At 40.9% G+C, this 25,213-nt stretch overlaps 1 protein-coding gene across 1 annotated transcript in view; it reads left to right on the forward strand.

Annotated features, from left to right (window-relative positions):
• Positions 1-899: 899 nt before the first annotated feature.
• Positions 900-25,213, forward strand: part of zc3h12b (zinc finger CCCH-type containing 12B) — a 95,547-nt gene continuing 71,233 nt past the window's right edge. Inside the window, exon 1 of the mRNA XM_043704839.2 lies at positions 900-1,182. Coding sequence (XP_043560774.2) covers positions 1,012-1,182 — 171 coding nt within the window. The 5' untranslated portion in view covers positions 900-1,011. The remainder of the gene's footprint in view (positions 1,183-25,213) is intronic.

The following is a 25,213-nucleotide window of genomic DNA, read 5'->3' on the forward strand; positions in this document are numbered from 1 at the left end:
ATATAAATTAAAACTTAAGAATTTGTTTCCAGATGAAAAACATATATCTTTGTAAATCCTGCTTTCCCCCAATCATGCTTTTTTCAATGTTTCAAGATTGACTTATTCTACGCTGGTTTATACTTGAATTATTATGATATGAAATTTATCGATGTATTCCAATACAGTAGCGCCTCGACTTACGACTGAATCAATTTTTCCCATTGTTCGGATAGCATAAGAATGCTTGGACGTAGCAACGAACGATGTTCATAGCGCACGCGCCAAAGACGAACTGAATGAGATCACACGGGGCCCGAGAGTTTTGCATTCAAAATGTGTGTAGCAAAGCAGAACAATGAAACCACGTGGTCGCACATGGGCATTTTGCGTTCGTACCTTGAATTTTGCACGTACGTTGAAGCAAAATTTTACGTACAATCCTGTTTGTAAACCAATTTGTTCTAGAACGGGGTCGTTCGTATGTCGAGGCGCTACTGTACTTTGATTAAGTAGAGATTGAGAATCTGTGTATACAGTTTATGAAAAGAACCACAACAATTCAATGCTAAGGTATGATATAAAATGCATAAATGCACAAATGTGGACATTTTTATTTTGTTAATATACAATTTATAAATCATAATTAATTTTTAATTGACATTTAAATATAATTCCAGGTATTGGAGCAAGCCAATGGCCAAGCAAAATGGGTAAGTCAATAGATGGAGTTGTAAACAAATAGGCAAACGAAGCACATTTTGAGCCTGTAGAGGGAAGTGTCGAGTATTGAAGGAAATAGAGAAAGAGAGAAAAGAGACGCAGGATCATGAACGAGCGAGGTAGCAGTGAGGCGAAGAGGAGGAGGAGGAGGAGGAGGCAGAGGATCAGCCGTTTCCTGCTGTAGGTCTAACGGAGCAGAGGAGTTTGGGTTGGGGGGGGAGGGGGGGTCGATTCCGGATCTGTACTCCGGACTGTCACCCTTTGAAGAAAACACGGCCCGGTTTACGGAATCGAGGTCAGGGGAAGAGAATGCTGGATTTCGTGATCCCACTGAGTGCCAGCGGTAGGCTGGAGAACCTCATCCCTCACATAGAGAGGCTCTTCAGGGTGAAGATCAGCGCTGGGCCTGCGGCAGAGAGCAGCAGATGGGTCCATATAGAGCAGGCAGCAGAGACACAGGAGGGGCTCAGGAAAGCAAAGGTGAGTGTGTACCCCCCCCCACCCAACCCCATATATATGTTTATACATACACTAAAACTGACCTTAGTTGGTTATTCCTTTTAATTCTCCCTTTTTTATGTATCTGAAATGGTGTGCCAAGGTTTGAGGACGAGGGGGAGAAAGAGAGAGAGAGAGAGAGATCTGAAACTGCACTTGTTGCTATGAGACGCACAAATAGCACCACCAGGGCCTTTTGTGCTACATAAATCATCCAGGCCTTTGCTTTCGGTTGATGTTGGATTTGGGGCTTTGCACTTGAGCTGGAGGAATAGATAATGAATGTAGTGAAATAAAAGTACTTGCTTTTTATTAGGATAAAGGTAAATATTTTGATATAACACTACTTATTTTAATACAACACTGCTGATTTTGTATCTGTTTCAGGGTTTGTTATGAAATTATAAAAAATGAGCATTAGAAACATCTATATTTTAGTTTAGTTACATGTTTTATATACCAGAAGGGGGTTGAAATTTTGAAATGCCATAATTAATTGTAGTGTTTTAACTAACAAATAGTTTGACTATAGCACTGAAACAGCTCATTACCCTGACTCCTTTTGATTGCTAATTTTTCTTTAAAAGGTGTTTGAAAAATAATACTGAAGGTTTACAATTTGGCTATGAGTTTTGTATTAACTTTCAAAATGTAAAATTCAAACAACAAATTTGATATTAAAACATGAAGTAGACAATAGCTTGCTTCATCAATCAATAGATAAAGGGAGAGAGATTCTGGGAGATGAATACAATTACATTACACTATTGCTAAGAACTAAGTAATGGAATTTTTTGCTCAAGGGGTAATTTTCTTCAAGGCCTGAGGATAAGGTGATTTACAAGCATTTGAATATGTTTTTACAGTTGTTCCTGCAATTTATAAAACAAATCTCAGCTGTTGTTGAAACAATACTAAGTTAAATAGACAATATTCTAATTATTCTGGTATTTATACAGTAGCATCAATTGAAGCATTGACACATTTTGTCAGTGATACAAAACTATACATTGTAGTTTCCATTGTTCACTGGAGACTATATATAATTTCATTGAGTGTTCTTACACCAGTGATGGTAAAAAAAATTATCTAAAAGTAGCAAAGAGTAAATCTTTTACTACTATTATAATTTGAAAATAAAGTTGGTATTCTTAACTGTGGACAATAAAACATATTTTAGGTCTGTGATCAGAATATATGGTACGTGAATATTCAGTGTGGAATTCTAAAAGATCCAATGTTCTAAGAATGTATTTGAAATAGATCAAGAAGCTTATTACAAATTCAAATAGATGACTGTGTGTATTGGAACTTAACTATAGCATTGATCAAAGTGTAATTTTATAATAAGAGTTTATCATTTCTAAGATTTAATTGTACTAAATCTAATTTTTGTTTAAAGCAACTACAGCAATAGGTCTTCTTAAGTATAACATGCAATGGCCCATTGAGAAATAAAGATGAAGATCTATAGTGCAGAACACCACTGAGATTCAAAAAAAAAGAAAAATTCAGATCAGGATTTGATTAAGCCACACAAAGCTTGTGTTTAAATGCTTGAGTATTGTGAGAGGAAGTCTGTGTTTTAATATCCTGTGTAAGAATAAAGTATAGACTGCATGCTAAGGTATGAATACTGATCTTTGGCAGACAGTTTTAAATAATTTTTAATACAATCTTTTTTTAATAGCCTCTGTACGTTGACTACAATGAAGACCTACGACTGATTTCCTTTTTATTGAAATTCTTTTTTCTTAAACAGCACACCTTTGTTTAAAGCAGATAAGTGCTGTACTCTCTGAATTAAATAGTGGAAACATGTATTATTTCTTAGATTTTTTACCTTGCAAAGTGCTCAATTCTTGTAAAGTGTTTGGCTGTGCTGAGTGTAAATTTTTGAAACAGTGTTTGATTTGCTATGTATTACATTTTATTGTGAAAGGTATAAACAGCAATATTATTTGTCTTAATGTACTTTTGTTCAGAAATATCTTGAAAATCATTTGTAAAGTAGTATGTATACTTTATTGTTTTAACATATTGATTATTAATAATTAATAATTTATTGGCTATTCTGGGAATCATAATTTGGCAAAAACAAAATATTTTGGATCATGGAAAGAGAAACAAAACTCTCCAAATTTACAAATTTTCAATCTTCAAACGTAGAAGTAATCACAAAGATTTGTGGTGAGATTGCATTTTGAAATTATAAGCAAAAATCACCGATTTCTTTTCCAACAGCCTTGAGGGCAGAGTAGTGGATGTGATCTATACAGACTTCAGTAAGGCTTTGAGAAGATTTGTAGCTCAAGTTGAGGTTCTGGATGTAGGTTTGCTCACTGAGCTGGAAGGTTCATTTCCAGACATTTCGTCACCCTACTAGGTGACCCTCTCTCACTAGTATCCTTACATACAGATAAGAAAGGACACCATTTTGACTGGGACAACACATCCATCCGAAGATAAGCCAAACAGAGACACGCGTGAGAATTCCTAGAAGCATAGCATTCCAACCAGAACTCTATCAACAAACACATCGAGTTAGACCCCATTTACCACCCGCTGAGAAAAAGAACAGGAAATGACATCACCACAGGAAATGACATCACCAACCAAAGAAATCCAAACATATAAATAGAAAGCAGGAAACATCAGCAGTGCTTTGCCCGGCAACTGTTTTAAAAAAAAACATTCAAGGTCAGGTTCGTAGGAGAGTAGTCTGACACAGAACAAACGACCAAGAGGCGAGACTGCTAGAATATGGGCATTTTATTCCCCGCAGCGTCGCACAACGGGTCTGGCTTATACTCACTCTACATGTTACAAAAACTGGGAGCCGTCAGTTCTCGTAGAGCGGTTGCCAACAACCCAAGCTCGGCGGTTAAACGTAACCCCGGAGCAGACTCACCGAACTGGAGACTTTTCCAGCTGATATACTCTTGTCCAGATATAAACATGCATGTGAACAGCAGAGCAAGGCTAAAAAACACATTCCATTCTGGTTACATACAGATAAGAAGATTCACACGGGACTAAGCAACACCTCCATTCCGGTTAGATTCACACATGTATTGGGACATAATTTTTAACCGTTTCACCACATTCCACTGCTTGGAATTTTACACCACATTCCACTGCTTGGCCCAATACATGTGTTACATTATGATTCACACATGTATTGGGACATAATTTTACACCACATTCCACTGCTTGGCCCAATACATGTGTTACATTATGCTTAATTCAGTTCAATTCGTTTCAGTTAATTTCAGTTCAGTCAATTCAGTGTAATTCAATTCAGCTCAGTTCAGGTCTGTTCAGTTCAATTCAATTGTGTTCAATTCAGTTCCGTCCATTTCAATTCAATTTAGCTCAGTTCCATTTTGTTCCGTTCAATTTGATTCACTTCAGTTCCACTCAGTTCAGTTCAGTTCAATCCCATTCAATTCTGTTAACTCCGCTTCAGCTTTTTGGACATGCCCACATCCTCCGCTGTACCCCAGGCAAGGGGTTCTTCGGCAGGACTGGGATCCTTTCTCAAACAAACTGCCACGTACATGCCCACATCCATGCCATCCCGGGACGGTCGGGACCTCCACAGTTTGTTCTTCTGGTTTCTTAGTCTTTTTCCAAAACATTGTTCTGTATCAAAATCTCTCCTCAATTGCGATTGATCCTGCCGACTACGCCAAATGTTTTAAAAAAAAACATTCAAGGTCAGGTTCGTAGGAGAGTAGTCTGACACAGAACAAACGACCAAGAGGCGAGACTGCTAGAATATGGGCATTTTATTCCCCGCAGCGTCGCACAACGGGTCTGGCTTATACTCACTCTACATGTTACAAAAACTGGGAGCCGTCAGTTCTCGTAGAGCGGTTGCCAACAACCCAAGCTCGGCGGTTAAACGTAACCCCGGAGCAGACTCACCGAACTGGAGACTTTTCCAGCTGATATACTCTTGTCCAGATATAAACATGCATGTGAACAGCAGAGCAAGGCTAAAAAACACATTCCATTCTGGTTACATACAGATAAGAAGATTCACACGGGACTAAGCAACACCTCCATTCCGGTTAGATTCACACATGTATTGGGACATAATTTTTAACCGTTTCACCACATTCCACTGCTTGGAATTTTACACCACAGCAACCCACTGAAGATGTTATCTAGTAGGGTGACGAAACATCTGGAAATGAACCTTCCAGCTCTGTGAGCAAACCTACATCCACATGCTTAAGTAAGAAGTTCGACAAGGTACCTCATGGGAGACTGGTTAGCAAGATTACATCTCCTGGAATATAGAGAGGTCTAGCTATTTGGATACAGAACTGGTTCGAAGCTAGAAGAGAGAAGGTAGTGGTGGAGGGTTGCTTTACAGACAGGAGGCCTGTGATCAGTGGTGTGCCACAGGATCAGTGCTGGGTCTACTGCTCTTTGCCATTTATATAAATAATTTGGATGTAAACATAAGAGTTAGTAAGTTTGCAGATGACACCAAAATTGGAGATGTAGTGGACAGCGAAGAAGGTTATCTCAGAAGGCAACAGGAACTTGATCAGATGGGCCAATGGGCTGAGGAGTGGCAGATGGAGTTTAATTTGAATAAATGTGAAGTGCTGCATTTTAGAAAATCACATCTTAGCAGGACTTATACACTTAATGGTAAGGTCCAGGGAAGTGTTGCTGAACAAAGAGACCTTGGAGTGCAGGTTCATAGCTCCTTGAAAGTGGAGTTGCAGATAGATAAGATAGTGAAGAAGGCGTTTGGTATGCTTTCCTTTATTAGTCAGAGCATTGAGTATAGGAGTTGGAAAATCATGTGACTGTACAGGATGTTAGTTAGGCCACTTGTGGAATATTGCGTGCAATTTGGTCTCCTTCCTATTGGAAAGATGTTATGAAACATGAAAGGGTTCAGAAAAGATTTACAAGGATGTTGCCAGGTTTGGAGGACTTGAGTTATAGGGGCAAGCTGAATAGACTGGGGTTGTTTTCCCTGTAGAGTCAGAGGCTGAGGGGTGACCTTATAGAAGTTTATAAAATCATGAGGGGCATGGATAGAATAAATAGACAAGGTCCTTTTCCTGGGGTGGGAAGTCCAGAACTAGAGGGCATAGGTTTAGGGTGAGAGGGGAAAGATACAAAAGGGACCTAAGGGACAACTTTTTCAGAGTGGTGCGTGTATGGAATGAGCTGCCAGAGGAAGTGGTGGAGGCTGGTACAATTACACCATTTAAAAGATATATGGATGGCTATATGAATAGGAAGGGTTGAAGGTGATATGGGTCAAGTGCTGGCAAATGGGACTAGATTAGGTTAGGGTGAGGCTTGAAAGGGTCAGCATCTGGTCGGCATGGACAAGTTGGACTAAAGGGACTGTTTCTGTGCCGTACGTGTCTATGACTCTAAATCTGATCTTTCCTGCAACTAATATAGAGTCATAGAATTTTACAGTACAGAGACAGCCCCTTCAGTCCAACTTCTCTACAATGACCAGATATCCTAACCTAATCTAGTCCCATTTGCCAGCACTTGGCTCATATCCCTCAAAACCCTTCCTATTTATGTACCCATCTGGTGCATTTTAAATGTCATGATTGTACCCACTTCCACCATTTCTTTTGGCAGCCCACTCTGTGCACACACCATCCTCTACATGGAAGAAGTTAGTTTACAAGCAGCCTGAGTAACTTCCCGTCGTGCCTATTCCACTGTCCAACTTTATGTATTACAACTTATATTTTAACATCTTGCATTTGTCTCTTTGAATTTAGCAGATCTTCAGATTTAATATGATCGCTTTTAACTGTTCTTTCTCACCATTGGATAAATCTTAAATTTTCTTTGTAAATTTTGTGGTCTTGTAATATGAAAGAGAATTTTTTATCGTGTATATGTCACACTCGTCAATATTTGTTACGAGCTAATCATCTTTCACTAACTTGCTTGAATACTTTTCTAAGAGATCGGATTGATGACGGTAATGCTAATACTGAGTGCAAGCAGTTCCATTAAGCATTGGATAAAGTGTTATGCAACTGATTTGTAAGCAAGTTCAAACTCATGGAATAAAATAACATTTGACAGGGGTATTCAAAACTGAGAAGTGTGGGCACTGTATTTCTGGAGAAACTGTTCTCATTGGTGTAATGTTTAAGAATGAGTAGGCATGGATTTGAGTAATTTCTGTACAGCAAGTAGCTAGAATGGGGTGCTTGAATGTGCAGTGGAAGCAGGTTCAATTGAGGTTTTCAAGATTCGATCACAAACTGAAAAGGAAACATGCAGGGCTATGGAGAGGGCAGTGGGTGTCATGAGATGAATTGTTCCTGCAGAGGACCAGCACTGACACAACAGGCTGAATGGCTTCCTGTGTTGAAACAATTCTACAATTCTGTTTTGTCTCCAAATAATTTGCCTCCTTTTTTTTTAGTCATTCCCGAGCATGTGTTATGTCGTGCCCTTAAAAATGTAGGGTGTTACTTTGAGGAATAGTGCATTTTCTGTTTCAGGCATCCAATGCCCATATCAACACTACTTAAGTCATTAAAGTCCTCTTTCACAACAATGTGGCACAGTTTTGGTCTTGGAAGAGCCCCTTCTTTTGTATTATTGTTCTATCTGATTTCTATTTGTAATGCCAGATTCTGGCTACGAATTCCATTTTAGTGGCAGTTTTATGCTTGAGTTCTGTGCTTGTAGAAACTAGGCCAACAGACAAAGCAGACTATTAGTAAAGAATGGATTTGAAACCAGGCAACACCTGAACAAGAGTCTTTACCTAACTTGCTACCTTTTCAAATTGCCCAAAGTAGATCATTCCTTGTCAGCGGGCATCAAAAAATTGGGCAGTGTTATTACAGGTTGACAGACAAATTTCAAAGTCTTGTAAAAGCAAGTGATTAAATTGGCATGTACCTTGGTGACTAAAAGAAAGAAAAAGAGGTGTAAAGGGAGGGATATCGACTGTGATCAGGGAGAGTGGGAGGACAATGAGCATAGGGCACGCATCCCAATAAAGCTCCCAATAACTGCTATGAATGATTCCATCAGCGGCAGACCCTTCTTGCCTTGTCTATATGTGAGGAAGAGATACTATTAAAATCAGACCAAGATAATCTAAATTGTTTATAACCTATATCATTATTTCATGTATAAATTGGGGTTGTTGTTCATTCCTGGTAACTGTTGATTTTTCTAACCTATATTTTCCTAATCTGTAAGGTTAGGCAGATTGAGACCATTGTAGAGGACTTTGTGTATTCTGTAGATTTTAAAATTCTTTTTCTTCCTATCATCTCTCCTGAAAATGCAAGTTCAATAATTTCACAGATGCCAACTACACAATCTTGGTAGCCACATCACAACGGGATATTTATCTATTACTCCTGTGCTGTGCCAGTTCCTCAGTTAGAGATACCTACTCTAATCACATTTCCTTGCCCTTTGTGTCAATTCATACTATTTTCAGATACTTTATTCTGTTTTCTTTTAAATGATGTTTTGGTCTCTGCCTCCTTTTATACGGTTGTTGTAAAGCAGTCTAGTCTTTGGTGCAAAAGTTCTCCATAATTCTTATGACCCTTGTCCTTTATTACCAATGTGCCAAATACAAGGAATAGTCCTTCACTGTCCTGTAATTTTGAAAACTCTATTAGATACTTTTCAAAAATCCTCTATTCTAACTAAAATACTGCAATGATAGTCACAATCTTTTATTATCCTGTAGCGAAAGTCACTTTTCACTTTTCCTTGCCTGTGGCTCTGATACTCTCCCTTTTAGGGAGTTGAACACTGTCTGCAGTACATGAACTTAAGTACACGAGCAACCATCCCAACACACACAAACGAAGCTGTATCAGAATACTATTCCAACAAGCTACTACACACTGCAGCACAGGCGAACTTTGGAAAACAGAGGAGAACCACCTGTACAACATATTCAAGAAGAACGGATACTCAAATAATACAGTGCGCAGATTCCTCAAAAACAAACCACGACCAAACACAGCCAGAAACCCTAATCACCTTACCATGCATCAAAGAAGTTTCAGAAATGAGGGCTAGACTACTTAGACCCCTCGGAATCCTAGTAGCACACAAACCCACCAACACTCTCAAACAAAAACTAACAAACTTAAAAGACCCAGTACAACCCATGGACAAAACCAACGTCATCTACAAAATTCCATGCAAGGACTGCCACAAATACTACGTAGGACGAACAGGAAAAAAGTTAGCCACCAGGATACACGAACACCAGCTAGCCACAAAAAGACATGACCCTCTCCCTACACACGGATGTAAAAAACCACCAATTCGACTGGGACAACACATCTATCCTGGGACAGGCTAAGCAAAGACATGCCAGAGAATTCCTAGAGGCCTGGCACTCCAACCACAACGCCATAAACAAACGCATAGATCTAGATGCCATCTATCAACCACTCAGAAAACGAATAGGAAATGACATCACCACATACCCCAGGAACCCCATCCAGGAGAAAGATATAAATCAAAAGCAGGAGACAACAGCTTCGCTTCACTTGGAGGTCACCACTGATGTTACCTAGCCAGGTAATGAAACATCTGGATATCAAACCTACAGCTCAGCGAGCAAACCTACACCCTAAACCTCTTAAACTCCAGGTGTTTTTCAATTTTAGACCGGTGAGCCTGACCTCAGTGGTGGGCAAGTTGTTGGAGGGAATCCTGAGGGACAGGATGTAGATGTATTTGGAAAGGCAAGGACTAATTAGGGATAGTCAGCATGGCTTTGTGCATGGGAAATCGTGTCTCACAAACTTGATTGAGTTTTTTGAAGAAGTAACAAAGACGATTGATGAGGGCAGAGCAGTAGATGTGATTTATATGGACTTCAGTAAGGTGTTCGACAAGGTTCCCCATGGGAGACTGATTAGCAAGGTTAGATCTCATGGAATACAGGGAGAACTAGCCATTTAGATACAGAACTGTCTCAAAGATAGAAGACAGAGGGTGGTGGTGGAGGGTTGTTTTTCAGACTGGAGGCCTGTGACCAGTGGAGTGCCACAAGGATCGGTGCTGGGTCCTCTACTTTTTGTCATTTACATAAATGATTTGGATGCGAGCTTAAGAGATACAATTAATAAGTTTGCAGATGAGACCAAAATTGGAGGTGTAGTGGACAGCGAAGAGGGTTACCTCAGATTACAACAGGATCTGAGAAGTGGCAGATGGAGTTTAATTCAGATAAATGCGAGGTGCTGCATTTTGGGAAAGCAAATCTTAGCAGGACTTATATACTTAATGGTAAGGTCCTAGGGAGTATTACTGAACAAAGGGACTTGGGAGTGCAGGTTCATAGCTCCTTGAAAGTGGAGACGCAGGTAGATAAGATAGTGAAGAAGGCGTTTGGTATGCTTTCCTTTGTTGGTCAGAGTATTGAGTACAGGAGTTGGGAGGCCATGCTGCGGCTGTACAGGACATTGGTTAGACCACTGTTGGAATATTGCATGCAGTTCTGGTCTCCTTCCTATCGGAAAGATGTTGTGAAACTTGAAAGGGTTCAGAAAAGATTGACAAGGATGTTGCCAGGGTTGGAGGATTTGAGCTATAGGGAGAGGCTGAACAGGCTGGGGCTGTTTTCCCTGGAGCGTCGGAGGCTGAGGGGTGACCTTATAGAGGTTTACTAAACTGAGGGGCATGGATAGGATAAATAGGCAAAGTCTTTTCCCTGGGGTCGGGGAGTCCAGAACTAGAGGACATAGGTTTAGGGTGAGAGGGGAAAGATATAAGAGACCTATGGGGCAACTTTTTCATGCAGAGGGTGGTACGTGTATGGATTGAGCTGCCAGAGGATATGGTGGAGGTTGGTACAATTGCAACATTTTAAGAGGCATTTGGATGGGTATATGAATAGGAAGGGTTTGGAGGGATATGGGCTGGGTGCTGGCAGGTGGGACTAGATTGGGTTGGGATATCTGGTCACCATGGACAGGTTGGACCGAAGGGTCTGTTTCCATGCTGTACCTCTTTATGACTCTAAGATGTCACCAGGAATATACAGATAAGCAATCGGACAATTCCAAAATGAATCTTTATTGTCCTTCGGTAAAAGAATGCTCAAACAAAATTACAAGAGCCTGCAATACCCCACACAGCAAGCTAAATGCAGGACTGATGACCAACAACTACTTACCATTCCACAATGACCCGCTGTACTTTGCGGTCATCTACTGGAAGCAGTTGACAATTGGGTTCTATCTGGCTTGTGGCGCCCAACATAAGGGAGCTCTATCATGCACAAGGAGAGCATCATTTTCCCCTGTGTTCTCCCCTTCATCCTGTTCCCTCAGTTCTTCAGCATCTGCCACGTCATCTCATTGCCCACTCCACTTGTGCTTGAGATCACAAGTCATAGCCTTTGTCCCCTGAAACCAGCCTTTAACCTGAACCCTCAAAAGCAGCCGGTGCATGAGTTCTCACAAATCCTCTGGACATATGTAGAATGGAAATCCTTCCTATTGATGAATTATGCAATGTTGTGATATGGCTCTGTCAGTGCCGTGTGTGCACGGTCACTGGCACCCTGCCCTGGGGGAAGCCAGCAATGTTTGCAAGTCCTACTATCTGGGTTGCAAAAAGTATGATCTTACACAGATGGCGTTGATTATTATGTGGATGTGTTTGTGGGTGCACAGACCATAAGAAAGATCTCATTAAAGTCTTCTACCATTCAGTGGAAAGAGCCAGTTGCATAGGAGTTCAATGCAGCTATCACATTAACAGCCCATGGGAAGAGATGACCTCACACGTCTGCAGCCCTCCAGTCCCACTGGATCATCCAGTGTAGTTCCATCACAGTGCCTTGACCCATATGAAGCCAGTATCGACACGGCACCTTGCTAATCCACAGGAAATGGAGGAGGGGTGAAAGGACCCCACACATTCTGAGGGCACCTGTGGCTGCAAACTCTGCCTGCCTCCATGGTGGCTTTCTCCAGCTCCTTGACTTGTCATCGGCCCTACTGCTCCTGCATCTATCCAGGCTGTTTTAGCAAAGGCAGCCACAGCAACCAACATCCACCAGCAGCTGGGCACATGATTCTTGCTGGCAACATGCTGGGAATATAAAGAGTAAAAAAAGGAACCTACGTTCGTCACATTTCCATGCAGTACATTCTGAACTCTTGCTACCTTGTGTGTAGATGTTTTATTTTCTCAGATTGCACTTCTTTTACAAATTATTTTATATCTGTGGTCCTCTCATTTTTGATCCTATTCCAAGCGGGATAGGGAAAAACTATCTACTAAAAGTCATCATAGTCCCAGAGACCCATAGGGCTGTACTCATTCGAGAGAGACAACTGGTTACCTAAAGGTCACCATGCCTCAGGAAAGGGGCAAGGTTGAGAAGTTGGGACCTTAATGCTAACCTCAGCCAGTACAGGAATTGAAACCAATCTGCATTGCAAACCAGCTATCTAGACAGCTGGGCTAACCAATCCCAGTTGAATGATATTCTAGAGATACGAAGAAGCAAGACCATTGCTTTGTAAAACTTAGAAGTATAGAATCCCTAAAATATGGAAACAGGCCTTTTGGCCCAACAAGTCCGCACTGTCCCTCCAAAGAGTATCCCACCCAGACCCATTCCCCTACCTAATTGCGTTTTACATTTGCCCTGACTAGTGCTAGGTGCATTACCCTGAACACTATGGGCAATTTAACATGGCAAATTCATCTTTGAACTGTGGGAGGAAACCAGAGGAAACCCACACAGACAGGGAGAATATACAAACTCCACACAGACAGTCGCCCGAGGCTGGATTTGAACCCTAGTCCTTGGCGCTGTGAGGCAGCAGTGCTAACCACTGAGCCACTGTACTGTCCCCAGTGGGAACTTTTAAAATCAAGATAATGCTTAATTGGAAGCCAGTTTAGGTCAGCGAGTGCAGAGCAATAGGGGAGTGCAACTTGGTGTGAGCTAAGACACTGGCAACAGGGTTTTGAATGACCTCCAGACTATGGAGGATAGAATTTGGAAAATCAGTCAGATGTGCATTGAAGTAGTTGTGTCTGTAAGTGACAAAGACATGGGTCGAGGTTTCAGCAGCAGATTAACTGAGACCAGGATGAAGTCTACCAAACTAACACAGTTGATATGAGGTGAACTTGGTATTGGCATGAATATGAAGTTAGACTCTTGGAATCAAGTGTGACACCAGGCTTGTGAATATAATTAATCTCTGATCGTTGCCAGGGAACAGGATGGAGTTGATATCTAAAGAATGTTTTTGATTCCCCTACAACCTCCAATGGCTTCGATTGGTAATATTGCCATCTCTGATCATGCTCCAGTGTACCTCATGGTTAAGATTAAGGATGTTACAGTGTGGGTGGAATTGAGGAACTACAAAAACAAAAAATAATAATTGGAGTTATGTACAGACCTCCTAACAGTGGTCAGGACCAGAGGCGCAACATGTACCAGGAAATAGAGAAGGCATGTCAGAAAGGCAAGGTCACGGTGATCATGGGGGACTTAAATATGCAGGTGGACTGGGTAAATAATGTTGCCAGTGGATCTAAAGAAAGGGAATTCTTGGAATGCTTACAGGATGGCTTTTTGGAACAGCTTGTCATGGAGCCCACAAGGAAGCAGGCTATTTTGGACCTAGTGCTATGTAATGAACCAGACTTTATAAAAGATCTTAAAGTAAGGGAACACTTAGGAAGCAGTGATCATAATATGGTAGAGTTCAGTCTGCAGTTTGAAAGAGAGAAGGCAAAATCGGATGTAATGGTGTTACAGTTAAACAAAGGTAATTACGAGGGCATGAGAGAGGAACTGACGAAAATCGACTGGAAGCAGAGCCTAGCAGGGAAGACAGCAGAGCAAAAATGCAGGAGTTTGTGGGTAAAATTGGGGACACTGTACAGAGGTTCATCCCCAAGAAAAGAAAGATTATCCAGGGAGGGATTAGACAGCCGTGGCTGACAAAGGAAGTCAGGAAATCTATCAAAGAAAAAGAGAGATCCTATGAAGTGGCCAAGAGCACTGGGAAATCAGAAGATTGGGAAGGCTACAAAAACAAACAGAGGATAACAAAGAGAGAAATAAGGAAGGAGAGGATCAAATATGAAGGTAGGCTAGCCAGTAATATTAGAAATGATAGTAAAAGTTTCTTTCAATACATAAGAAACAAACGACAGGCAAAAGTAGACAATGGGCCACTTCAAACTGATGCTGGAAGGCTACTGAAGGGAGATAAGGAAATAGCAGGAGAACGTAATAAGTACTTTGCATCAGTCTTCACAGTGGAAGACATGAGTAATATCCCAACAATTAAAGGGAGTAAGGGGGCTGAGTTGAGTATGGTTGCCATTACAAAAGAGAGAGTGCTAGAAAAGCTAAAAGGTCTTAAAATTGACAAATCTCCTGGCCCTGATGGTCTACATCCTAGAGTTCTGAGGGAGGTGGCTGAGGAAATAGCGGAGGTGTTGGTTGAGATCTTTCAAAAGTTACTGGAGTCAGGGAAAGTCCCAGATGATTGGAAGATCGCTGTTGTAACCCCATTGTTCAAGAAAGGATCAAGACGAAAGATGGAAAATTATAAGCCAATTAGCCTAACCTCGGTTGTTGGTAAAATTCTAGAATCCATCGTTAAAGATGAGGTTTCTAAATTCTTGGAAGAGCAGGGTCGGATTAGAACAAGTCAACATGGATTAGGAAGGTGAGGTCGTGCCTGACAAACTTGTTGGAATTCTTTGAAGAGGTTAAACCAGGGAAACCCAGTGGATGTGGTCTACGTAGACTTCCAAAAGGCCTTTGATAAGATGCCACATGGGAGGCTGCTGAGTAAGGTGAGGGCCCATGGTGTTCGAGGTGAGCTACTGGCATGGATTGAGGATTGGCTGTCTGACAGAAGGCAGAGTGTTGGGATGAGGTTCTTTTTCGGAATGGCAGCCGGTGACAAGTGGTGTCCCGCAGGGTTCAGTGTTGGGGCCGCAGCTGTTCACGTTATATATTAATGATCTGGATGAAGGGACTGGGGGCATTCGAGCGAAGTTTTCCGATGATACGAAGATAGGTGGACAGGTAGGTAGTACTGAGGAAGTGGGGAGGCTGCAGAAGAATCTAGACAGTTTGGGAGAGTGGTCCAGGAAATGGCTCATGAAGTTCAATGTGAGGTCTTACACTTTGGAAAAAAGAATACAAGCATGGACTACTTTCTAAACGGTGAGAAAATTCATAAAGCCAAAGTACAAAGGGATCTGGGAGTGCTAGTCGAGGATTCTCTAAAGGTAAACATGCAGGTTGAATCTGTGATTAAAAAAGCGAATGCAATGTTGTCATTTATCTCAAGAGGGTTGGAATATAAAAGCAGCGATGTGCTACTGAGACTTTATAAAGCTCTGGTTAAGCCCCATTTGGAGTACTGTGTCCAGTTTTGGGCCCCACACCTCAGGAGGGACATACTGGCACAAGAGCGTGTCCAGCAGAGATTCACACGGATGATCCCTGGAATGGTAAGTCTAACATACGAGGAACAGCTGAGGATCCTGGGATTGTATTCATTGGAGTTTAGAAGGTTAAGGGGAGATCTAATAGAAACTTACAAGATAATACATGGCTTGGAAAGGGTGGAAGCTAAGAAATTATTTCCGTTAGGCGAGGAGACTAGGACCCGTGGGCACAGCCTTAGAATTAGAGGGGGTAAATTACGAACAGAAATGTGGAGACATTTCTTCAGCCAGAGAGTGGTGGGCCTGTGGAATTCATTGCCGCAGAGTGCAGTGGAGGCCGGGCAGTGTCTTCAAGGCAGAGATTGATAAATTCTTGACGTCACAAGGAATTAAGGGCTACGGGGAGAATGTGGGTAAGTGGAGTTGAAATGCCCATCAGCCATGATTGAATGGCGGAGTGGACTCAATGGGCTGAATGGCCTTACTTCCGCTCCTATGTCTTATGGTCTTATGGATTCAAGGTACTGGCGAATGGACCCCTTTATTCTCATGGACAGTAAGTTTGTGGAGTATTTCTCTAGGGAATTTTTGGCATTCCTAGACATCAACATAGGCTCGATTGATAGCTCATCTGTTCTCTGGGAAACTGCCAAAGCTTATGCCAGGGGGTTAGTTAGTCAGTCCAAAGATGTGCAAGTCAGGTGAATTGGCCATGCTAAATTGCCCGTAGTGTTAGGTAAGGGGTAAATGTCGGGGTATGGGTGGGTTGCGCTTTGTCGGTTCGATGTGGCCTTGTTGGGCCGAAGGGCCTGTTTCCACACTGTAATGTAATCTAATTTCACATTCCACTAGTAGGAAGTGGCAGAAGAGTGAACAGCAACGCCTCCTTGAAGCACGTTTGAAGGCAGCCAAGAAGGCTTATTTTGACAGACCCTCGTTGGTCAAACTACAGAGGATTACGGCACTGCAGTCTGCACTAAATTCCGTGCTCACGCAGACGGGCAAAGAAGGAGCTTGTTTTGCAAAGTAAAGGTTGTACGAGCATGGTGACAAGCCAGGCAAATACTTAGCATACTTTGCCAGAAAGAGAGGTGCCCAACAAACCATTACAGCTATTAGGGAACGATCTGGGAAAAAGATAAATGTGGCGTTCCAGTGACGCTACTCTAAGTTACATTGGTTTGAGAATTGTGAGGAGGGGCAGGCCAAAATAGAATCCTTTTTTTAGAGATCTGAAGCTCCTGGGTGTGACTCCCAAACAACAGTCCTTTCTCAATGCCCCATTATCTGAGCAAGAAGTGCAGGAAGCTGTGAGGCAGCTTCAGGGTGGAAAGGCGCCCAGTCCTGACGGACTTCCCAGTGAATTCTATAAGGAATTTATAAGTATACTGTCAGGCCCAATGCTGAATATGTTTAATGATTCATACAGTCACGATTGTCTCCCACCATCTCTGAGAGAGGCCAATATTTCACTTATCTTTGAAAAAGGAAGGATCTGGAAGACTGTGCTTCATACAGGCCCATCTCGCTCTTAAATGTGGACTTTAAGATCCTCTCTAAGGCTCTAGTGTCAAGGCTGGAGACTGTGTTACTCTCTATTATTAAAGAGGATCAGACGGGCTTCATAAAGGGTCGCAGATCCTCCAATAATGTTAGGAGGCTGCTTAACATAATTCAAGCATGCCAACAGCAGTCAATACAGGGATTGGTGATTTCTTTAGATGCAGAGAAGGCATTTGACTGAGTTGAGTGGCCATACCTTTTCTATACTCGAGACCGGTTTGGTCTGGGCGAAGTTTTCATAAGCTGGGTAAAGGTTCTCTACAGTGTACCTCTCGCTGCGGTCATTACCAACTGGGTACGGTCAAGCAATTTTAATATTTCTAGGGGCAGCCGGCAGGGCGGTCCCCCTTCACCATTACTTTTTACATTGGTGATTGAACCGTTGGTGGAGGCCATTCGTGGGGATCTCAATATATCAGATCCAGAAGTGGGGTCAAAATTACATAAGATCTTGCTGTATGCAGACAATGTTCTAATTTTCTCGACAAATCCAGCAGTCTCAGTGCCTTGCCTGGTACAATGCATTCATGCGTTTGGCGCTTTTTCAGGGTATAGGATTAATTTAGCTAAATCAGAGGCCATGCCTATGGGTGGTCTTACGAAAGAATTGGCTTTTGAGAGTGACTATAGATTCCCATTTAGATGGTCACGGGGGGCTTTGTGTATTTGGGCATATTCATTAGTCCAGTTCTGGATTGGCTGTTCAAAGCCAATTTTACTCAATTATTTGAAAAAATTAAACAAGATCTCCAAAGATAGGAGGCATTTCCAGTCTCATGGTTGGGTCAGATAGCACTTATTAAGATGAATATTCTCCCTCGTTTGCTATACCCTATTCGGATGCTTCCCCTGATTTTCAATAAACAAACATTCAGGAGACTGAACAGTTGATTCAGCTCCTTTATCTGGCACCGTAAATGGCCCCTCATTAAATTAGCCAAACTGCAGTTGCCTCACAGATTTGGGGGAGTAGACCTTCCGGACATTAAAAATTACCAATTAAGCTCGCTTTTGACCTACGTGAGTGATTGGGTTTGTGGGGACCCTCTTTCAATATGGCTAGATATCAAAGTCTCCCAGGCAAGGTGCCCCTTTACCAGTTTGCTGTTTTTGGACAAGGTGAGGACAGTTAGGGAATATTGCCATAACCTAATAGTCATAAATACTGTTAAAGCATGGAGGGCAATTCAGCAGAGGGAAGGTAATATTGGCAAAAAATCTTTGTTTACACCTTTAGTGGGTATGCTGTGTTTTCAACCGGGTATGATAGATTCAGGATTTAAACGTTGGGCAGCTAGGGGTATATCTTGCATGGGTGATTTATTTGAGGGAGATATAATGATGTCCTTCGATCAGTTAGTATGGAAGTACGAGTTACCTAATAGAGACCTCTTTCTTTTTTTTTCAAGTTATGGATTTTATTCAAAAAAAGACCACACTTTTGACTGATCCCTACAAATCTGACATAGAAAGAGGGATACTAAGGGCTAAGAGTACACTCTCTGTCAATACTTTATATCACCAATTGGGGGGTGCCACTTCAGATGAGTCTGATCGACTCTGCAAGATGTGGGAAAGAGAGCTGGGTATTCAAGTTTCCTCAGAGGCATGGGAGGATATTTGGGAGAATACAAGGAAGATATCAATTTGCAATAGGACCATGCTTTACGGTTGAAGATTCTCCACAGGGTCCACTTAGCCCCAGACCGTTTGTCAAAATTTAAACCAGGGGTATCTTCAGCATGTCCCAAGTGCAAGGTCTGCACTTGCACTCTTACCCATTGTCTTTGGTCTTGTGACAGGCTTCAAACATATTGGAGCGCTGTGGCGGGTGCAATGGAGAGGATTTTAGGTGTAGGAGTGGAGAAGGATCCTATTTCGCTCTTTTTGGGCCTACCCATTGTATTTCCTGCAGGCGCGCATAAAGAAAAACTTTTCAATATTCTTACGTTCTGTGCAAGGAAGAATATCTTGCTAGGTTGGATATCCGAAAAAACCCCAGGCTTGTCGGGTTGACGGAAGATTGTTATGGAGCATATTCCCCTGGATTTTCTCAAATATGGTACACCACAAAACTGAGAATTTTTACAAGACATGGCAACCCTTTTTGAAATACCTGGACACAGATTTATCTGCCACACTAACAAGGGCTTTTATATAGCCGTAACAATTGTGTTTCATGAATCCAGTATCCAGGGAGGAGGAACTGTGAATGTATGAGTGTTTTGTTTGGCTGGGCTGAGTTATTACTATTTATTTGTTTGTTGTTAGATATTTATTTAGTTAAGTAGCTAGTTTAGGTTTTTTTTAAATTTTATACTTCTCTATATATGTTTATACATTCGTATAGGAGGGTGGGTTGGGGATTTTTTTTATTATTTGGGTTTAGTTTTGTACTATTTGTGTACTGTTTTGAATTGCATTGTTTTGTATTTGTTGTAATATTTAAAAGTCTATTTTTTCTTCATAAAAAATATTATAAAAAAAGGCTTAATTCTGCCAAACATTTAATTGGAAGACATTTCTCCTCATCTAGTACTGGATATTGGATTAGCAATTTTGATTATTTAGCAACTCCTGGACAAAATTACCCTGCCCCATTGTGGTAGTGGTGGTGGTGGGGGTTGGCGGTTGGAAGAGAAAGGGGAAGAAGGTGCAATTTCAGGGCAAGGTGTTGCAGAGCTTTGGAAAATATTTGGCCATGGGGATTAGGACAAGGGAAGGAAGTGGCAGAGGCTGCTGATCAGATGGTCCCAATCTTGGCATTAAAGAAACTCACAAGAGCTCCTTCCATATTTGATTGGAGAAAAGACTACAAGGGACAGAGGAAAGGGGTTTCTGTAGACAGCTCGCAGTACAGAAAAGAAGCTGGGGTCACCTTTGTAATCTAGGATGATTCTGGAGTTGTAATCATATTGTGTCCCAAGTTTGTACAAAATCAGAAGCAGGTTCCATTATTACATGGTCATGCTGGATCTGGCAATGAATGGTGAAGGGAGTTGCCCACTATTTTCTTCAGAGCCTGTGGAGATGTGGGCTGTACCAGGGGCACGAAGTCAGGGCAAGGGAGAATAATGGTTTTAATGGGGAAGAAGTCATTTAAAGTGGAGGTCAGGGTATGGCTGAGTGGAACAATAGCTGCAGAAATGTTGTGAACAGAAGATGAAAGGCGAAATTGGTAGGATTTTAAGAGTTTGGGTGTAAGTGAATTTGACAATTAATGGTGGTTAGACGCGTAAAGAGTTGTGCATATTGATACATTGCAAAAGCTCCATCTTTATGTAGGATTACTAGATATAATTTAAAGCTTTTTTTTTCTGCAGTTTAATGCCACAACTTTTTTATACTGAGGAGATAAAATTTGTGCATGTCATGTAACATGATTACAGAGCATAAATTAGCCATCGTGGTGCCACCCTGCAAGTCAGTGAGCTAAGCCCAGATGTGATGAATGATTACTGCTGTGTTGTAACCTTCTATGATTTGTGTGATAAGTGAGTCACTGGTGCATTATTTGCTAAGACGACCAATTTTTCCCCCTTTTTTTTTCTGGCAGCATTATGACAGATACTGCAACTTTCCAGATTGACAGGGATTCAAGAAGCCCACAGCATCAAGGAGTGATTTTACTCTCTCAACTTCACTATATGACGTCACATTACTTTCATTTTAACATACCACCTACTTTTTCTTTTAATCAGCGTGTTCAGAGATGTTATTACACACCTCTAGAACAAATGGGACTTGAACCTGGGCCTCCTGGTACACAGGTAGGGACACTACTACTGTACCACAAAAGCCCTCATCTGATTTTCTATCCTGTAAGAGACATCTCGGTCAAGTTGAAACCAGTAGATACCCATTACACACTTGCCAGCTTCTTAATGGGGTTTATACAAAACACATTTTGTGTTAATAGGTTGGCACTATAGAACATATTTTCTGTTGTGTGATTTTTTTTTTGTCAGTCACTGATGTGTCATTGTAGCTGTAGGGGTGTCAAATCCAGTAATGTTAGTGAAAGAAATGCTGGGGTGGAAATATTTTTAATGCCTATCTTAGGGCTTATAGTAAAATCAGTTTCCAGCACATGCTGAAACTGGTAAAACTGAGAATGTTAAACCTCAGACCTCACTTGAATAAGCAACTTGCCCCAGTGGCCTGATACAATACGATTACTTTTGTTATTAGTCAAAAATCACACAATATGAGGTTATAGTCCAACAGGTTTATTTGAAACCCCAAGGTTTCGGAGCTGCTGCTCCTTCGTGAGGCAGCTAGTGAGACAGAATACGTTGGACACTTTTGTTATTGACAGAATTGCTGCAGAATCAGGCAGATAAGTACTCAAAAGGGTACTTTTTAGTGGCAGCCATTTGTTAGACAACCTGAACAATGCAATGCTGATTTACGATTTCTGTAATATATTTTGGGGGCCTGATATCAGTTTAACTTGAAAATTTTCCTTGGCACCCAGGGAGGGGGGCAATGAAAGTGGTCCTATTTTCCAGCCAGTTTAAAAAAGTTGGCAAAGGACTTTTTCTGTCCTAGCTTGTTGGTGTAAATTTTAAATAAAAGAGCGCTTGCCTGGTTATAGTTCATGCAATTTAGAAGATTAGCATTGCCTACCTCTGTTGGAGATTATATGAAGATCATGAAAGGTCATACTCTGGCCATTAATTGATATGGACTTATAAAATTTTCCTCTGGCTAACTATCTGGTAATTTGACTTTTTTTTGTGTGAGTTTTTCAAAACAGTACAATATTCTTAGTTACATTGGCCTTCTGCTTTGAATAAAAAGGATAAAACGCAGTTAAAAATATTAAATAAAACAATCAATTTTTTGATGCTATTGAACCATTCTCTACTAAGCTTATCAGAACATTGACTAACAAAAATAGCATAGCATCGTGGGAAATGTGTTCATTCTGCGGTTAGCTACTACTTGTTCTTTTTCACTTAGTTTATAAATCGATTTGCTAATCTTGGCTCAGGCATGATTTGATTATTTGGTTAAAATGCCAGTGTTTCCTAAGCTTTTTCCCACTGTGACACCATTTTGAGATTGGAACATTTTGGCAACTTCACAGTGAGCAACTGTGAGTGGGAATACAACTATTCTAACATTGTCTGAGGTCCACAGTGGCCATACTAGCTCCAAATTCCACTTGCAACCAATACTTTAGAAGCCCCATACTGCGGGACTGTTTGGTCTGATTTTGTGTAGATCTTAGATTCTCTGCATTCTCTAATTCCTGGACAAAGTCAAAAGTCACACAACATCCGGCTATAGTTCAACAGGTTTATTTGAAATCACAAGCTTTCAAAGCACAGCCCCTTTGTCTAGTGTAGTGAGAGAGAAGAGCACACTGACACAGAATTTATAGGCAGAGAGATCAAAAGATATTACAACTGGTGTAAGTGGAGTGTCGACTTAGGTGACAGTCTCTGTCTCTGCAGGTGACCAAGAGTGTTAGACAGTGTGAGTAAAGTGTCAACAGCTGAATAACAAGCGAAGGGTGACCTATATGATTAAGTGAGGCAGAGAGATCATTACAAAAAATTAAAAATAAGTTATGATTTGGAGATGCCGATGTTGGACTGGGGCGTACAATGTTTAAAAATCACACAACACCAGGTTATAGTCCAACAGGTTTAATTGGAAGCACACTAGCTTTCGGAGCGATGCTGATGAAGGGGCATCGCTCCGAACGCTAGTGTGCTTCCAGTTAAACCTGTTGGACTATAACCTGGTGTTGTGTGAAAAATAAGTTAGTGCTGGAGACAAATTAAATGACTGGAATAACACCAGCAGCTCCACATCCTGGACAAGTATTGCTTTCTTGTCTCTTCTGAAGATACCTACATTAGGAAAGAACAAATGATGCATTGCAAAGCAATTTATTCATTTACCTTTTCGTTCCATGTATAATTTTTCAATTTTATTTTAATTTGCAAATTGATTGTGTGTTTCTTTCAGTCTCATTTTTCTACAAATCTTAACTGTTTTTCATGTTAGTATAACTTGTACATCTTAATGTTACTTAGCTGTGGTTTGTAGGTCTTTTTATAAACCCAAGTTTAATTTGAATAAGAATATATTTATGTAAAAGGATTGTAATAAATTTGTAAATTCATAATTGTTGTTACTTATTGTACATTTGACTATCCAATTTTTAAGTGGTGTAGAGATACATATTGGTTTAATTTTAACTTTTTCAACCCTATCAAATTCTCAACAAATCCTTAAGTTGGATGACATAGTTGTAACTTTTTTTTGGAGCTGAAAAATTTTGTGCTTATAATGTTGCAGATAGAAATTTAGCACTTATATCCAGAATCTGTAGAGAACATTTTCATGTCATTTATTACAATGATAGGTGTAGAATAATTTTACTTCTGCCTGTAATACCTTTCCTCATGAATCTGATGTCGGGTAGTTATTTGTAACCTTTGTAGCTGCTGAATCTTTGTATGTGTTTTTGTTTTGTCTGTCTTTTTTATGTCTGTCTTGACTTTTCTGTCAAATTGCTTTTGAAAGCCTTTTTTTAAAAATCTGGTTCTTCCGACATTTCTTGCTTTTGCTTGTCATTGTTGTTCTTCACTTTCTTTCAGAGATTTTTTAAAAATTGCATACTGTCCTGACTTGTTGTTAAAAAGCTGTGACTAAGACAATATCAGGAAACCCCTGAATGTCTTTGAATGTTGCAAGCAGTGATAAAGCAGATTGTAATGAAAGCTGTGGCAAAATTGGAACACGAAGGAATGATAATGCAAATTATTCGAACGGTAAAGTTTGTAAAGGTTGATGACATAACGTGGCACAAGCAAGAACCTGGCTGGACTGTAGGTTAGAATGAACAGGTATAAAATCAGGCCACCTGCATGTAGGTCTGCTTATGTCTGAGAAATGAAAAGGTTCCTTTAATATTTTGGGCAAAGAACATTTGGTGGAGAAATGTTGACGGTAATTGCATACTTATTAATTCCTTTATGGAGTGTTGCTGAACAAAGAGACCTTTGGAATGCAGGTTCATAACTCCTTGAAAGTGGACTTGCAGGTAGATAGGATAGTGAAGAAGGCGTTTGGTATGCCTTCTTGTATTGGTCAGAGTATTGAGTACAGGAGTTGGGAGGTCATGTTGCGGCTGTATAGGACATTGGTTAGGCCACTGTTGGAATATTGCGTGCAATTCTGGTCTCCTTCCTATCGGAAAGATGTTGTGAAACTTGAAAGGGTTCAGAAAAGGTTTGCAAGGATGTTGTCAGGGTTGGAGGATTTGAGCTATAGGGAGAGGTTGTATAGACACTGGCTGTTTTCCCTGGACCATTGGAGGTTGAGGGGTGACCTTATAGAGGTTTACAAAATCATGAGTGGCATTGATAGGATAAATAGACAAAATCTTTTCCCTGGTGTCGGGAGTCCAGAACTAAAGGGCATAGGTTTAGGGTGAGAGGGGAAAGATATAAAGGAGACCTAAGGGGCAACTTTTTCACACATAGGGTGGTACGGGTATGGAATGAGATGCCAGAGGAAGTGGTGGAGGCTAGTACAATTGCAACATTTAAAAGGCATTTGGATGGGTATATGAGTAGGAAGGGTTTGGAGGGATATGTGTCGGGTGCTGGCAGGTGGGACTAGATTGGGTTGGGATATCTGGTCGGCAGGATGGGTTGGACCGAAGGGTCTGTTTCTATGCTGTACATCTCTATGACTCTATGTTGCCATCTGGAGTTGAACTGCATAGTGATACTTGGATTGGATAAGAAACAACCTATGTTTGCAAAGCTGATACTAGGCAATTGTACTTTATAATTTACTCATTTGAAGCTGAAATTGCATGATTATTTTAGGAAGTTTTAATCTCCATGAAATATTCTTCAGCTAATTGAAAGAATAGAACCATGTGCCAAGTTCAAGCATCCTTGAGCGAAAGAAGAAGATATTGAGTCAGGCTTCCTGTTCCTTTTCAGTACCCAGTGACCTCTGT

The sequence above is a fragment of the Chiloscyllium plagiosum genome, unplaced genomic scaffold (genome assembly GCF_037043375.1).
Source record: "Chiloscyllium plagiosum isolate Xiang-an unplaced genomic scaffold, Cpla_swu_hap1 HiC_scaffold_11, whole genome shotgun sequence".
Taxonomy (NCBI): domain Eukaryota; kingdom Metazoa; phylum Chordata; class Chondrichthyes; order Orectolobiformes; family Hemiscylliidae; genus Chiloscyllium; species Chiloscyllium plagiosum.